Genomic DNA, 14,469 nt, shown 5'->3' with positions numbered 1-14,469 from the left:
ACAACAACAAGCTTTCCCTGAATGTTAATAAAACAGTTCTAATAAATTTTAACCCAGCAAAACAAATAAAAAACTTAAATGTAATTATTAACAATGAAGTCGTCAAAGAATGCAACGCAATAAAATTCTTAGGAGTATGGATAAACACAAACCTGTCTTGGGACATGCAAATTACTAATTTAACTCAAAAGTTAAGCAGGCTCTGCTACATGATGAGAATTTTGAGAAATGTTTTAACTTTGAATGATTTAAGGACAGTATATTTTGGACAGATTCAACCTGTACTCACATATGGTATCTCTTTCTGGGGCAGTTCACCCAAAATGCAGAAAATTTTTATTTGACAAAAACGCATATTAAAAATTATGAAGAATGTATCCCTCTCAAACCCAACAAAACAAATTTTCAATGATTTTCAAATATTACCTCTTCCATGTTTGTACATATTAGAAACTTTGTACTTTATTCATACAAATTCTAAAATCTTCTCAAAAAATCTGGACATACACAAGTACAGCACTCGTATGCATAACTCCCTCCACCTTTCTACTGTCCGGACATCCAAAACACATAGTGGTCTAGGATTTCAAGGTGTAAAACTCTATAACAAGCTGCCAGAGGAATTCAAGAATCATAATCCAACCAAATTTAAAATAACAGTAAAAAGGTTGCTTATGAAGTATTTGTTTTATAGCACAGAAGAGTACTTAGATCATATTTTTCATTAATAGACATAACCTTTGATTTTTCTTCTATTTTTATATTCACTAATAGCCATAACCTTTGATTTTTCTTCTATTTTTTATGTTATTCTATACTCTTTTATACTTTTTAATATGCATAAGTATGTGTTAATTCTTTTGTACTCAAAATCATACATGTAATTGACCTATCCCATATCATATCAGACTGTCTCGTGACTGTTAAACTAATGTAGTAGCAGTGTCATATTGTTTAATTGATTGAAATGAAAATTTTGTACATTTTGGGGGAGGGGACCCACGTACATTTGAGGGTATGTGTTAATTCCTTTGCACTCAAAATTATACATGTAATTTTATTTTATACTCTTTATACTTTTTAATATGCTTAAGTATGTGTTAATTCCTTTGTACTCAAAATTATACATGTAATTGACCTATCTCATATCATAGTGCTATTTGTACTCATATGATCAAGTGGATGGAATCTAGTAGAACAGCTAGAATATGAAAATATAACATGATGAAATGTTCACTTCAGTTCAATTTTTGAGTTACTAACCACAGAAGTCAGACATTGGTGCTGGTGACCCTCTGTACACCCTTGAGAAATTTGAACATTTTGAGTGAATTGGGAAGATTGTGTTTAATGCGAACGTTTGTCATTTTTGGTTCACTGAGATTCCTTACAAGCAAGTAATTAGCAATTTTATGTGGTATCATTTATGTCGTCAGCAACCCACCTGTGCCCTTATCATACTGGTACAACAACAGAGCAGGAACTGCATATTTTAAGGAAATGTACATAATTAATTTTACTTTCTCGTTAAGTTAGGAGAGAGAGATTTCATGGTCACAGTAATTTTATATTGTTAAAATTTGTCTGTGTTTTTTCTCATGCATATATAACAAAATTTGCTTTAAAACAAGTGGCAATTTTTCATTCTGGTTACGTTAGGAGTGTTAAGTTTCATGTTGATAAGTAATTATACATTATTCTTAGATTTCCCATGTGTTTTCATCCATGTATAATGAAAATTGTTTTTAAAAAAATAGTGAAAGTGGTTCTGGATGCGAGGAATTGGATGTGCCATGGTCACATTTTGGGGATAAATATCTAGGTTTTTTATTGTCTCGGTATTTTGAAATAACTTTAAGGCATCGTAGAACATCAAAATATGTAGATCAAGACCAAAAAAGTTGAAAAAATCGAGGGTGTACAGTTGGTCACCAGCATTGATCAGTATTAACATAACTGAACACTGTGCTTATGAGAACAAGGGCAAAATGACCATCTGCATCATCCTACTCCAGGGGAAGAGACTTGCTGGGACAGCACTTCCTTGTGCACAGTTCTTGGTGTTTAAGTCCACTTTAGACACAGTAAGGTTAATGGGGACTGAGGACCTACAGTTTAAAGTGGGATCTGAACCACTATGTGCCTCCACTGGGTATCGAACCCAGGACCCCTTGATTACAAGACAACAACGCTACCAATGTGCCATCGGGGAGGCCCACTGCACACAGTTCTGAAACACCAAGATTTATGCATGTGATTTCTACTGGGCTAGGGGAGACGAAAGTCCTCAAACACTACCACTGACAATACTTTACTTCTTAAGACTAAAATGCACTTTAGAGGAAAGCATTTCCTGTTGGACGTTTCTTAGCATTTCTGCTACGATCGAATTCTACCATATAAAGTGAGGAAATTTTATAGCATTTTGACGCCAAACTATATTCCATGCTATATTTCACAGTTAGAATCAATCCTAATTTTCAAGGCATCTCACATAAGCATAACCAATCAGAAATGAGTGCTACATCACAAGTGCTGAAGAAATGGCAGCCAAGAAAGATGTAAATGATGCATCACTTCATATTTTTAAAAGCCAATAACTGTTCAACTGAGAGAAAAAAAAGTTTCCTACAAAAAGTTTTAGGTACAAATCAGTGGCGCTGCTTAAATATGTATTTTATAGCACATGCAGTACATATATGGAAGAATACATTAGTTGTTTCACTGGGTGCTGGCACATGAACAGAAATATCTCAAAATATATGAGAGGTTTCCTTAAAAAAATATGAAGAGTTTGTTTGCTTACATGCTATCTCACTAATTAAATAACCATTTATTCAAATTACATCTCTTCCTAGTTCAGAAGTTCAGTCAAGATATCTTGCTGAGGTTTACTCTATATGTTGTTTGGCCACCCCTGCCAGTGATCATATTATATTCAAAGATAAAAAAAAACCTTGATCCTTCAACCATGTACAAATGTGCAGAGAACTGTCACCACTTACCTGCATTCAACTGAAGAACCCCCAAGCAGCCATATGCATCAAGCAATTTCTTATATTGTCGTTTAACTGATTCAGTTTCTTGGGCAGCTAAAAAGGAATAAAGAAATAATAAATCAAATGGAATTGTCACAATTTCACAAGATAAAAGGTATTCCTATTATAGCCTTACTTTCCACAACTGCAAATATACACATGTGAATTCAGGTTCAGGGTCATAATATTACAGTAATTGACATGTTGATGTTACTAACAAATATGCTTACATATGTAAAAGTGGAGTGCCTCAGATCAGTACTGAAACCCTTCCTATTTTTATTGTTTATTAATGATATTGGACTGACAGTAAAAAATTATAAATACTTAACATGTGCAGAAAACTTGAAATTGTATATGGGAATCAAAGGGGGTTCAACATCATATTCATAACAAAATTGGTGCCTTCGGAACCAACAGCGATGGGTAGGTCACCCATATCTTGTTGTTGATGCAAACACAAAATATGAAATAACATGCTGTAATGTTCATTTTTCACATTTCCGAAAGGTGTGAGGTGAGGTTCGGTTAGGAAATCATTTTCCTGCCACGTTTTGTCACGAAATGAACTGCAAAATGCGAAATAAACTCAAACACAAAATTTAGGGTTTATTTACTGATGTGACACCTTCTGAAGTCTGAGTTATCCTGCGAATTATTGAATTCATGGAAAATTCATTAATCCTGCTGCAAATATTTGAGACTCTTTTACACAGGAATAAACTTAATACATGCATAAAATGTGCTATTAGAAGGGAAATATTTATTTTGTGTAATTTGTAGTTTTTAAAATCTAATTTAGGGTTATATTTACCACTTTAACACTGAAATGTCAATTTAAATATCGCTTTTGAGCCCAAAATATGCCCAGTTTTTGTACCAAAATCTTGATCTTTTATTCACCATACACATGTGACTAATGGTTTTGGTGACGTCTGTACACCCACAAGAAAGTCGAAAAATTATGAATGGTTGGTGAAGATTGTGTTTCACATAAACATCTGTCACAGTTGTAGCTCATGGAAATGCCTTATAACTGAGAAATTAAGTGATTTTATGTTGTATCAATTATGATAACATGATGTTATTCTGAGAATATGCACCAGCAAGAAAGGTGAAATTTTGAGTGGGTTGTTGTGATTGTGTCTCATATGAACATTTGCCATTGTTTTTAGAACACGGAGATGCGTTATAAGTAAGTAGTGATTTTATGTAGTATTATTTATAATGCCAGAGGCTGAACTATGATGTGTTACCTGCTGTTATTGCAATACAAGAGCAGCTGTTGCATGCTTATCGAATGTGAAGGTCAAAATTGTTATCTTCTAGTTAGGTTTGATGATAGTAATTTTATGGGTACCAGTGCGATCTCCACCGAACACCTCTCACTCATTTATTTCGTCATTTTTAACATTCGTACTATCTATTCTGCATTGCGAAAGATTATTTAAGCTGGCATTTTGCTTTTCTCACGAAAATAATTTCAATTTTTCACATTAACAGTAATTATTGTTCTTCGTTTTTTCGCTTCCGTAACACACAATATGGCGGGTACAGCTTAAGTCGCGTCGTGCATCATGGATGGTATGCAGTGTTTCCAACCTTCGTAACTGAAAAATACCTGAATAGCCCCAAAAACCATTGACAGATAGCCCCAAAAACCATTTATGGATAGCCCCACGAACCATTTCCGGCAAGCATAGTTAAAATTTTGTTCGTAAAACAATGCGATCCAGTTTAAAAAAAAAATGCACCTTCACTTCTTGCAAAACAACAGCATGGTTGGAAACACTAACAGGGGGTTAAGTCATGAAATGTATGGAACATCCAGCTCACATAGAGGAAGCAACGGTCATTGTGCTTCAGAGAGATATTTTTCTTTAAAAATACATGAATTCTCGGTCGAATAGATTCCACGATGGAAGAAAATAACTCCATGAACTTTCAGAATGCTACAGAAACTCATTTCCTTCAGTAGTTTCTTCTGTAAAAATGAAGAAATCCGTTCGGTGGAGATCTCATTTATGTTATATTTTCTAAACTGCACGTACTTTTCCTCATGCGTAATGAAATTTGCTTCAAAATAAGTTGTGAAAGTAATAATTTTCTGTTCTTGTTAGGTTTCATGGTGATAGTAACTACACATCATTCCTTGATCTGCAGCATGTTTTTATGCATGTATAATCAAAACATCTTGTAAAAAAAATGTTGAAAGTGGTCTGGGATGTGAGGAATTTGATGCACCGTGGTCAAATATCGCGTTATTTGTGGTTTCTCCATGTTGAAATAACTTTATGGCATCATCAAACATCAAAATCTGTAGATTGAAACACAAAAACTTAAAATTTGTGAGGGTGGATCAGTCACCAGCTCCATTCTAGCAATGAGTATTCAGTGACTTCCGGCTACATAGTGTATTAGGGCAAACCTAATTAGATGCTAATGAACCAGTAACAGTTTGAATATACACACTGATCTGACAAATACTTTCCAGACGTTTCTGCATTTTGCTGGGTTCACAAAAATACCATGTGACACTTTCATGGAATCTAAATATTCTAGAAATTATGCACAATTTGATGTTTTCATTCATTTTGCACCAGTATTGCACGAAAAAGTGTTTGTTTTTTTATTAAGTGATTATTTATTTTAATATCCCTTCATGCATCTTGAATATTTAAAGGAAAACGTCTGGTTAACAGATATGGGTACTACTTTACTATACCGGAGACACCTATCAATGATTTATTTCACAATTTTTTACATTGCTAACGTACTATTCTGCATTGCGAAACATTTCTTTAGGTGAAATAATTAATTTTTAACGAAAATAATGTCTATTTCTTGCATTCACGAGTACTTACTGTTGTTCCTTATTTCCAACAAACTTCCACGGGTAGCCCCAAAAACCATTGACGTTAGCCCATAAATTCATGACAGCCCCACGAACCATCACGGGGACGAGGTATGCCTACTAGGTTAGGTTAGGTTCCATTAGCACTCCTTTCATTCAATTTAGCATATACGGACAATACAAGAGCGTATTGTGCTCTCGTGAAGAAAGCAAATGGCGGCAGCAGCAATAGCACGTCGGAAATAGATTTTCGTAGAAAACCACATGCATTCTCATTAAAATGGATCAAAACTACATTCCCGAACACCAACAACCCTACAGAAAATGATTTGCATAAGTACTTTCTCCTGTAAATTTGAAGAAATCCGTCTCCGGTATAATAAAGTGTTACCCAGATATGTATAATTGCAGCGGAATAAAGTAAGTCACGCAAGTGACCACACTTATAAGCAGCCATTGTCTGCAGCATTCTTTCACATGGGAAACATACACAGGAGAAAAAAGAATGAATAGAATTGCACAAGTAATCAAATCTACAAAAACCTAGGCATAGTAACATGGAAAGCATGCAGGGCCGTAATTATAATGCTAAGAGCAAAAATTCTGATGCACCTAACCTACTTATCTAAGCATAAATGACGGGGGTAGAAAATCAATCCGCACAAAAATGAAGCAAGTAATGAGAAAACATGTTCAGTATGTGGTTATAGACACATAAATAAATCTATTTATGTTGAAAATGCATGTGCAGAACGATGATTACATAATAAATCTTGTTAAAACTTCAATAGTTTCCCAACGGATTTCTTCATTTTTACACAAGAAATTACTTACCAAAATGAGTTTCTGTAGCATTTAGAAGTTCTTGTTGGTATTTTCTTTCATCGAGAAAAACCGATGTTGTCCGTATATGCTAAATTGAATGAAAGGAACCTAACCCCGTAAGCATACCTTGTCCCCGTGATGGTTCGTGGGGCTATCGTGAACTTTTGGGGCTAACGTCAATGGTTTTTGGGGTTACCTGTGGATGGTTTTTGAGGCTAATGTCAATGGTTTGTGGGGCTACCTGTGGATGGTTTTTGTGGCTAACGTCAATGGTTTAATAATTACTCTTTATGTCAAAAATTGAACTTTTTTTCATGAAAAAAAGCAAAATAGCACCTTGAAGAATCTTTCGCAATGCAGAATAGGTAAGTAGCCTACGAATGTTAAAATTGATGAAATAAACGAGTGAGAGGTGTTGGAATGCTATCGAAGTTTTACCTAAATCTTTTCCAACTGTGTAATGATTGTGGAATTATGTATGAAATTTCAAAAACTAATTTGTGCATTTTGAAGATGCAAAAAGTATTAATTTGTGACAAAATATATTATTACAATTAGGTTGTGCAAGTGACAATAACAATGTTTGCATGTCATCACTGTCTGAAGAAATCTTTTCACATGGAAAACTTTATACACATGTGAAGGCAAGTGTTGAAAAGAAAACTAGGCTATGAAACATAACAATACAACCGACTTAAAATGTATACATGGTAGCAGTGTTATCATGTAGGGGCATAGTTATAATGACCCCCTAACTTCCTCACACAAACATGTAGAAGCGAGATGCACAAAAAACAAGTAATAACAACACCTATTCAATGTATGCTTGTAAGACATTTGTAGAACTTGATTCATATGGAAAGTGCATGCTTACCATGATGATGTAGGAATTACATAATTGGAACCTGGGCCAAACTGGTCCGTAATGGAAAGATTAAGATTAAAGACAGACATGTGATTCTGAGTTTTGGTTAGTTCTGAAATGTTCCAGAAATTGTTCTAAAATATGGCATGCTCATCTGCTTTGATGAGAACATTTAGAATTAACTATGGTACTAATGTGTCCGGGGAATATCAGATTTTTACCATTACTAATACATGTTCCATCTCCGCAAAACACGTCTCACTCATTTATTTCATCATTTTTAACATTCCTACTTACCTCTTCTGCATTGCGAAACATTGTTTAAGGTGGCATTTTGTTTTTTACACGAAAATAATTTCAATTTTTCACATTAACAGTAATTATTGTTCTTCCTTTTTTCGCTTCCATAACACACAATATGGCGGGCACAGCTTGAGTCGCGTCGTGAATCATGTGGGTATGCAGTGTTTCCAACCTTCGTAACTGAAAAATAGCCCCAAAAACAATTCACAGATAGACTCAAAAACCATTGACGGATCCCCGAAAACCATTGATGGATAGCCCCAAAAATCACTTACGGATAGCCTAACGAACTATTTTTGGCAAGGTTAGGTTAGGCAAGCAATGTTAAAATTTTGTTCGTAAAACAATGCAATACAGCTTTTTCAGGAGAAAGTACTTACCGAACTGATTTTCCATACACTTTTGCCATTGTTTTGCAAGAACATGACAATTTTGAAGATGATCCTTTTAACTATGGTTGCCTAACCTAACCTTGCCATGCATGGTTCGTGAGGCTATTTATGAATGGTTTGTGGGGCTATGTGCATGGTTCATGGGGTTTTCGAACCTGGAAAAAAAAAATACAAAATCAGTAACACGAAAGTAGGTACTTTTCGGTGAAGAAAGTTGGAAACACTGTACAACCACTTATCATAGACAACGCTAGTCAACATTTGCCTGCCATATTGTGTGTATCGCAACCAAAAAACCAACGAACAATAATTACTCGATATGTGGAAAATTAAAATTATTGTCGTGAAAATAAACGAAATCCCACCCTCAAGAATCCTTAGCAATGCAGCATACGTCAGTACTGGCTAGACTGCTTTATGTCCTTATCTGCATGATGATTGCTTCTTTGCGTTCGCGGTGCGCGTTCGTGGTGCAGCAGTTGGCATCTCTTCGGGTAAGTACCTTTTTCTTTTTACACTTTCTGTTAACGATAGCCCCACTAACCATTCACGGGGACGAGGTATGCCTACCAGGTTAGGTTAGGTTCCATTAGCACTCATTTCGGTAACGATTGTATAAGTCGGACAGATTTCTTCAAATTTACAGGAGAAAAGACGAGAAAGTACTTACGGAATTGCGTTCTTGAGGACTTTCTGAAGCCGGGGAAATTGTTTTTTCGTATCGTGCAACTTATTTGGCCTGTAAGTAAGGGATTTTTCGTCATTCATGCATCTCCGTTGTACGATAGCTCGTGCCGCCATTACCGTCGACTACGTGAATCAAATGTTCCATGCATTCGATTATGTAACCCCCTGTCAGTGTAGGAACCACGCGGTAGTTTTACAAGATGACGTTTTTATTTTCCAATTTAAGGTAAGACTCTAGTTTACGTCCTTTTCCTAAGGAATATGTGTCATATATCGTTGCAAAGCATATTTTATAAGGAATTCAACAACGTCAATCCCAAGGCAAGGAAAAATTTCCTGAAGGAGTAAATCGAGAAAAACCGATGTTGTCCGGATATGCGTAATTGAACGTACTGAGGATTTTTTTAGATGATGAAGCACATATTTAGGGGTGAAATGAGTGCTAATGGAACCTAACCTAACATCGTAGGCATACCTCGACCCCGTGAATGGATAGTGGGGCTATCATGAACAGAAAGTGTAAAAAGAAAAAGGTACTTACCCGAAGAGATGCCGGGTGCCGCACCACGAACGCAAAGAAGCAATCACCATGCAGATAAGGACGTAAAGTAGAGTCTAGCCTCAATTTTCGCTTAAAACCTTTTGTGAATAGTTTGTGCGGCATTTATCGGTTCATAAGTTTGGAAACACTGCTCATCAGCTGACGATAGACAACGTGAGTCAAGATTTGCCAGCCGAATTAGCAACGACCAATAAATCATTATAATGTTAAAAATAACGCTTTTTTCATGAAAAAAAGTGATCCCCAGCTTGAAAAATGTTCCGGTATGCATATGAGGTAAGTAGAAATGATTTTTATTTGAAAATAAACGAGTTTAATTTGTCTCCGGCTTATACAACTGGTACCCTCATTTCACCCCTAAATATGTGCTTCATCATCGAAAAAATTCTCAGTACGTTCAATTACGCATATCCGGACAACATCGGTTTTTCTTGATTTACTCCTCCATGAAATTTTTCCTCGCTTTGGGATTTACGTTGTTGAATTCCTTATAAAATAAGCTTTCCAACGATATATGACACGTATTTCTTAGGAAAAGGACGTAACCTAGTCTTACCCTTTCGTCAGCTGGTTTTTATTCAGTAATTCAATCAGCTGTGAATTATGCTAAACTTTTGATGTACTGTGAAAATCAAGCCGGCTGTCATTTTTTCTTCAAAAATATTGCATACACAAAAGGGTTATACTTTATATGTACCACATACAAGGTGTAAATAGGAAAAAACATTAGGTATTAAAATAATTTAATAACATATGTATTGAAAATGCTCAAATTTCGGGTCAAACACCCAGTTTATCCATCACCTAGGTTACAGTGATCATGCATATTTATCTTCTCAAAATAATACATACATAACACTGCAACTGCTTGCGACTCAAACAGTAAGGTGTCTTCTTTGCTTCGCTGTTCCAATAATACACTATACGGGTTAGGAGGGTTTATTTTCTCCAAAACACGAAAAGCTTTGCCCATCGCCATGATCGAAAGCGAAGGGTGCGCGCGACAGTTCAGCTGACAATCATAGGGTATCAACCACAGAATATTCTCCAACGTTTTGTTCCGTCAGAAATGAAGGCAGTGTCTGCTGCCACGTTCTTTTTCTGCTGGAACCTCAAAAAAGATGCGCGTGGCAGCAGACTCGGTCTTTGTTTTGTTGTGATTTCATCATGCTATGTATGCAATTACGTCTGTAACACATACTGTTAAGTTTTAGCGATTACTTACACAAAAATGATGTAAGATTAGGTCCCTTAGCATTCTTCTAATAATAAACCTAAATGCTCTCGCAGTTAGGTAAGGTTCTGTTAGCATTAAAATAATATCGCTAAATGCTTTCTAAAGAAAAATGTTCTAAATTACCTGTACATTCATTCCCACTAATCATAAACTTGCATTTCTCTGGTCTTAATCTGTTCTTAAGATTTGTAACATCCTCTTAGCAGACGAATTACGTGGCAGGAGCAAATTTGACGCTTATTCTTACTGCTGACACGCGCGTGGCAGCAGACTCGGCCCAGAATGAATGGGGATGTTCATTGCCAAACTTTTCCACTAGAGGCGCCACCCATGCTGTGTCACGTGTCAGTAAAGAATTTCGTTCGTCGTCTGGTTGCCCTAAGCTTTACATTGGAGCGCGATAGGAAGCTTACCAAACGTTATTTTCAACAAAGGTAAGAATTTCTCGTCTAAATCGATGACAAAATGTGTTTAGAAAACCATTAAGATTATGTAGCAAGTCATAAGTTTCCGAAAATTACATTATCCTGAACCTAAGAATTAATATATTAAAGCACAACTTCAGGGTACCTCAGATGGGCTAAATATAGTACATTTGTGCACAAAGAGCACTACACTTGACGTAATTTTGGTCGTCCCTAGCTGCCATAGGTCTATAATACAAAAATTTAGATTCTTACACTACGCTTTTATGCTTCCTCTTGTTGCGACTTGCGAGTGTGGTGTAATTCAACGGCGGGAGTAGGAATCGGATAAACTCACCAAATTACAAAGAGAAGATGTATTAAGCGAGTAAGTGCATTATATTTATTATTATGCGCTATCCGATAACTTAATATTAACATTTGTTTTCTTTGTATTAAGCAGACATTTTCTCGCCGTATTTTCGTCCTTTTGTTAAAATTGTTACAACAATTTTACAATTATAATTCCTGTAAATAAGAATCCCTAGTGGTTGCGAGACATGAAGCAGAATATAATTTTTTTTTTTGAAATAACTATTGTTCTCAATAAATGTGTATGTATGAAATAGAGAACCATATTTAATAGCCATGAGGAAAAGTATGATATCACGTAAAAGCAGGAGCCAGATATTAATAGCAATTATAAAAATAAAAGTACAATCGCGTGGAATTCTTATGTATTATTCTTTACCAGATTCACAAGAATAAAGCACTTAAATTGTGAAAATTGCAAGTGACGTAAACAAGTACTGTGCAAATTTTAAGGCATTTTTGAGTTCCGATATTTTTTCTGTTGTTGACGATCGTCTTAATAAAATGCTTAGTTCCACAGGGTTGGCAAAATTTGTGTTTTTTAAAAAAAGAACAAAACAAACTGTTTTTTTGTTCAAAACATGTTTTTTTTTGTTTTAAACATGAGTTAAAAACATGTTTTAAACAAAGGAAAGTCAACCTTTTCCCAGTAAATTATAGTTAAAGTCCTTAAAGAAAAAATACTCATTTTTATGAGTACAGTGGCGGTAAGGACAGTTTATTTCCCTTTGGAGATAAGATTTACCATACTGCAGGGTAGGGGTATGTGGGACAGAATTTTTTGGGTCGGGACGGTAAATTCTTTAAATCCCGACATTCGGAATGGGGAAAATTCTCAATTTCACGACTAAGTCGGGAAATTTTAGGGGACGGGATATGTTCGAAATTTCCCAAAGCTCTTGAAATCTCGAATACTATACGTAATTTCCATCTTAAGTGCTTGTTTTTGCACTTCTGGTACAAATACTAACAATTTCCGATAAGTTCCAGACATTTACAATGCAGATAACATCGAGAATTGACGACTTTTTAAAATAACCATTCGGCATTTCCCAACTGCTTGGAATCCCGAAAAGTCGGGAAGTGATTTTCCCGAAGTCGGGATCGGGACGGAATTTTTTTTCCCCCGATCCCGGTCCCGACTTTTCGAGATCCCGCACACCTCTACTGCAGGGATAAGAGTTGGGGGTAATAGCCCCCCTTTTTCCGCCATTGATGAAGTAGGTTAGGTTTCATATTCATCTAAATTTCAAGAAGCTAAATATTATAGAATTACTATCCTTGTCCTGGAAAAATCAGGGTGAAATATTTCCTGCTGCCTGAACAGTTTATATAGCAGAAAACAACCTTCAGTGTCTACAGATCAATTTATCTTTCCAAGTACAAAATTATATTACCAAAAGTAAGCCTTCATTCAGTTATACAAACCAATGAATCGTATCGCAAGAGAAAAAAAATCACGTCATGATCAAAATCACGCATTGTGCATTCAGATATTGTTTTCCAGCTTCCACCAGTCTCAAATTTATAGGATGGTACGAAACAAAGAACTGAGAAGTTTCAAATTCTACAGTAAAGCACGGGTCTTTCTTGTCGCACAACAGTTTTGCTACCTTGTGCATACATACATAGCTAGCCTGCCTAACCTAACAACGTAGTCATTTAGCCTAAAATTAAGAACCCATGTCCTGTGACGTCAGAACATTAAGGTTGCTCAAGTGTTGTGCGATAAGTGAAACCAATAAAGCCCGGATTAATTGACACAGATCCAATGAAAATACAGTAACACAGACTATAAAATATCAAGTACCAAAATGTGTTTTAAACACTTCTAAAGAAAGCATGTTTAAAACACACGAGGACCACTATCTTGTAATTTCTTCTTTCTCTACTCATCTATTTCTTCAACTTTCTTGGGCCCAAATGTTTTCTGTGAATGCACGCATACATGAGACAAGAAGATTTTTCTACAAGAAAAATGCATTTCACAATGCAGGCATACAAGATAGACCGGGTGCATTAACAAGGCTTGATTTTCTCGAATAACATGCAGCAACCAGTAGATTCATCGTTGAACACTACTCGGAAGTGAAAGCCTTGCACTAAATAAAAAGTACGAGGGCAAATCCGATGTAATGCTTGCAGTTTTGTCTGCCTTTACAAATTCTGAAAATGAAAAATAACCCCGAATTACTTTGTACAATTCCAATACCGCAGGTAATCTTAAAAAATCGGTAATATTTATTAACAAATAAATAAATGTTCGAAACCTTAACACAGCCTTCAAATAATACCCAAATTAAAAATTGAATATATGTAAAGAGTTTTTCATTCGTAAGGATGCGGTGCTAGCATTACATTTATTAACCTTCCAGTAGTTTACAAATTTATTATAACATTATTTTTCGCGCAATCCACAACCTGGACAATATTAAAGTTCGTTCCGTTACATTTCGTAAGAATAACACTTCGACAAAAAACAAACGCTTAATTTTAGATGTGGATGTGGAGAAGATTCTCACATGCTCTTGTGTTCCTTTACGATTAAATAAACAGTTTTAGATAACTTCTAGAATGTTTAGCCTGTGTACTGAATAATTTTTACCTATTCTACTTCACTTTATAATCATTCGGATCTATTTTGATGTGTGCATTTTCCCAGAATTTATTTAAGGTTTCTGAAAGAAGAAAACCTAATCCAGAGTGCCCATCGAAAGAATAAATAAATAGCCTATTGCGTTCAGGGATATACACATTTTGGCTCCTATTCATCTTACTCAAATGTTTTGAAAATGTAATCGTCCATGCCCCCCTCAATTATATTGTAATGTAATTTTTAGTGTGGATCATGATGCTCATCATATTACATCTAATATATTCTTTATCATTTCAGGACCCTTGATAGCCGTTCCTTGCTGGCTGCAGCCCTC

General features: G+C 35.5%; 1 protein-coding gene across 2 annotated transcripts in view; it reads right to left on the bottom strand.

Annotated features, from left to right (window-relative positions):
• The window catches only part of Synj (synaptojanin), a 107,709-nt gene extending 97,196 nt beyond the window's left edge, over positions 1–10,513 (bottom strand). Inside the window, exons 1-2 of one of the 2 annotated variants that reach the window (XM_083117936.1) lie at positions 10,379–10,513; positions 3,006–3,092 (exon numbers count right to left, since the gene is read on the bottom strand). In XM_083117936.1, the coding sequence (XP_082974062.1) occupies positions 3,006–3,092; positions 10,379–10,505 (214 nt within the window). In that variant the 5' untranslated portion in view covers positions 10,506–10,513. Of the gene's footprint in view, positions 1–3,005; positions 3,093–5,902; positions 5,967–10,378 lie in introns of those variants that run through there. The other variant, XM_083117937.1, reaches the window with a different exon arrangement.
• Positions 10,514–14,469: the final 3,956 nt, after the last annotated feature.

The sequence above is a fragment of the Lepisma saccharinum genome, chromosome 2, assembly GCF_977018435.1.
Source record: "Lepisma saccharinum chromosome 2, izLepSacc3.1, whole genome shotgun sequence".
NCBI lineage: Eukaryota > Metazoa > Arthropoda > Insecta > Zygentoma > Lepismatidae > Lepisma > Lepisma saccharinum.
The sequence above is the reverse complement of the archived record's forward strand: the minus strand, read 5'-3'. Positions and strand labels throughout refer to the sequence as shown.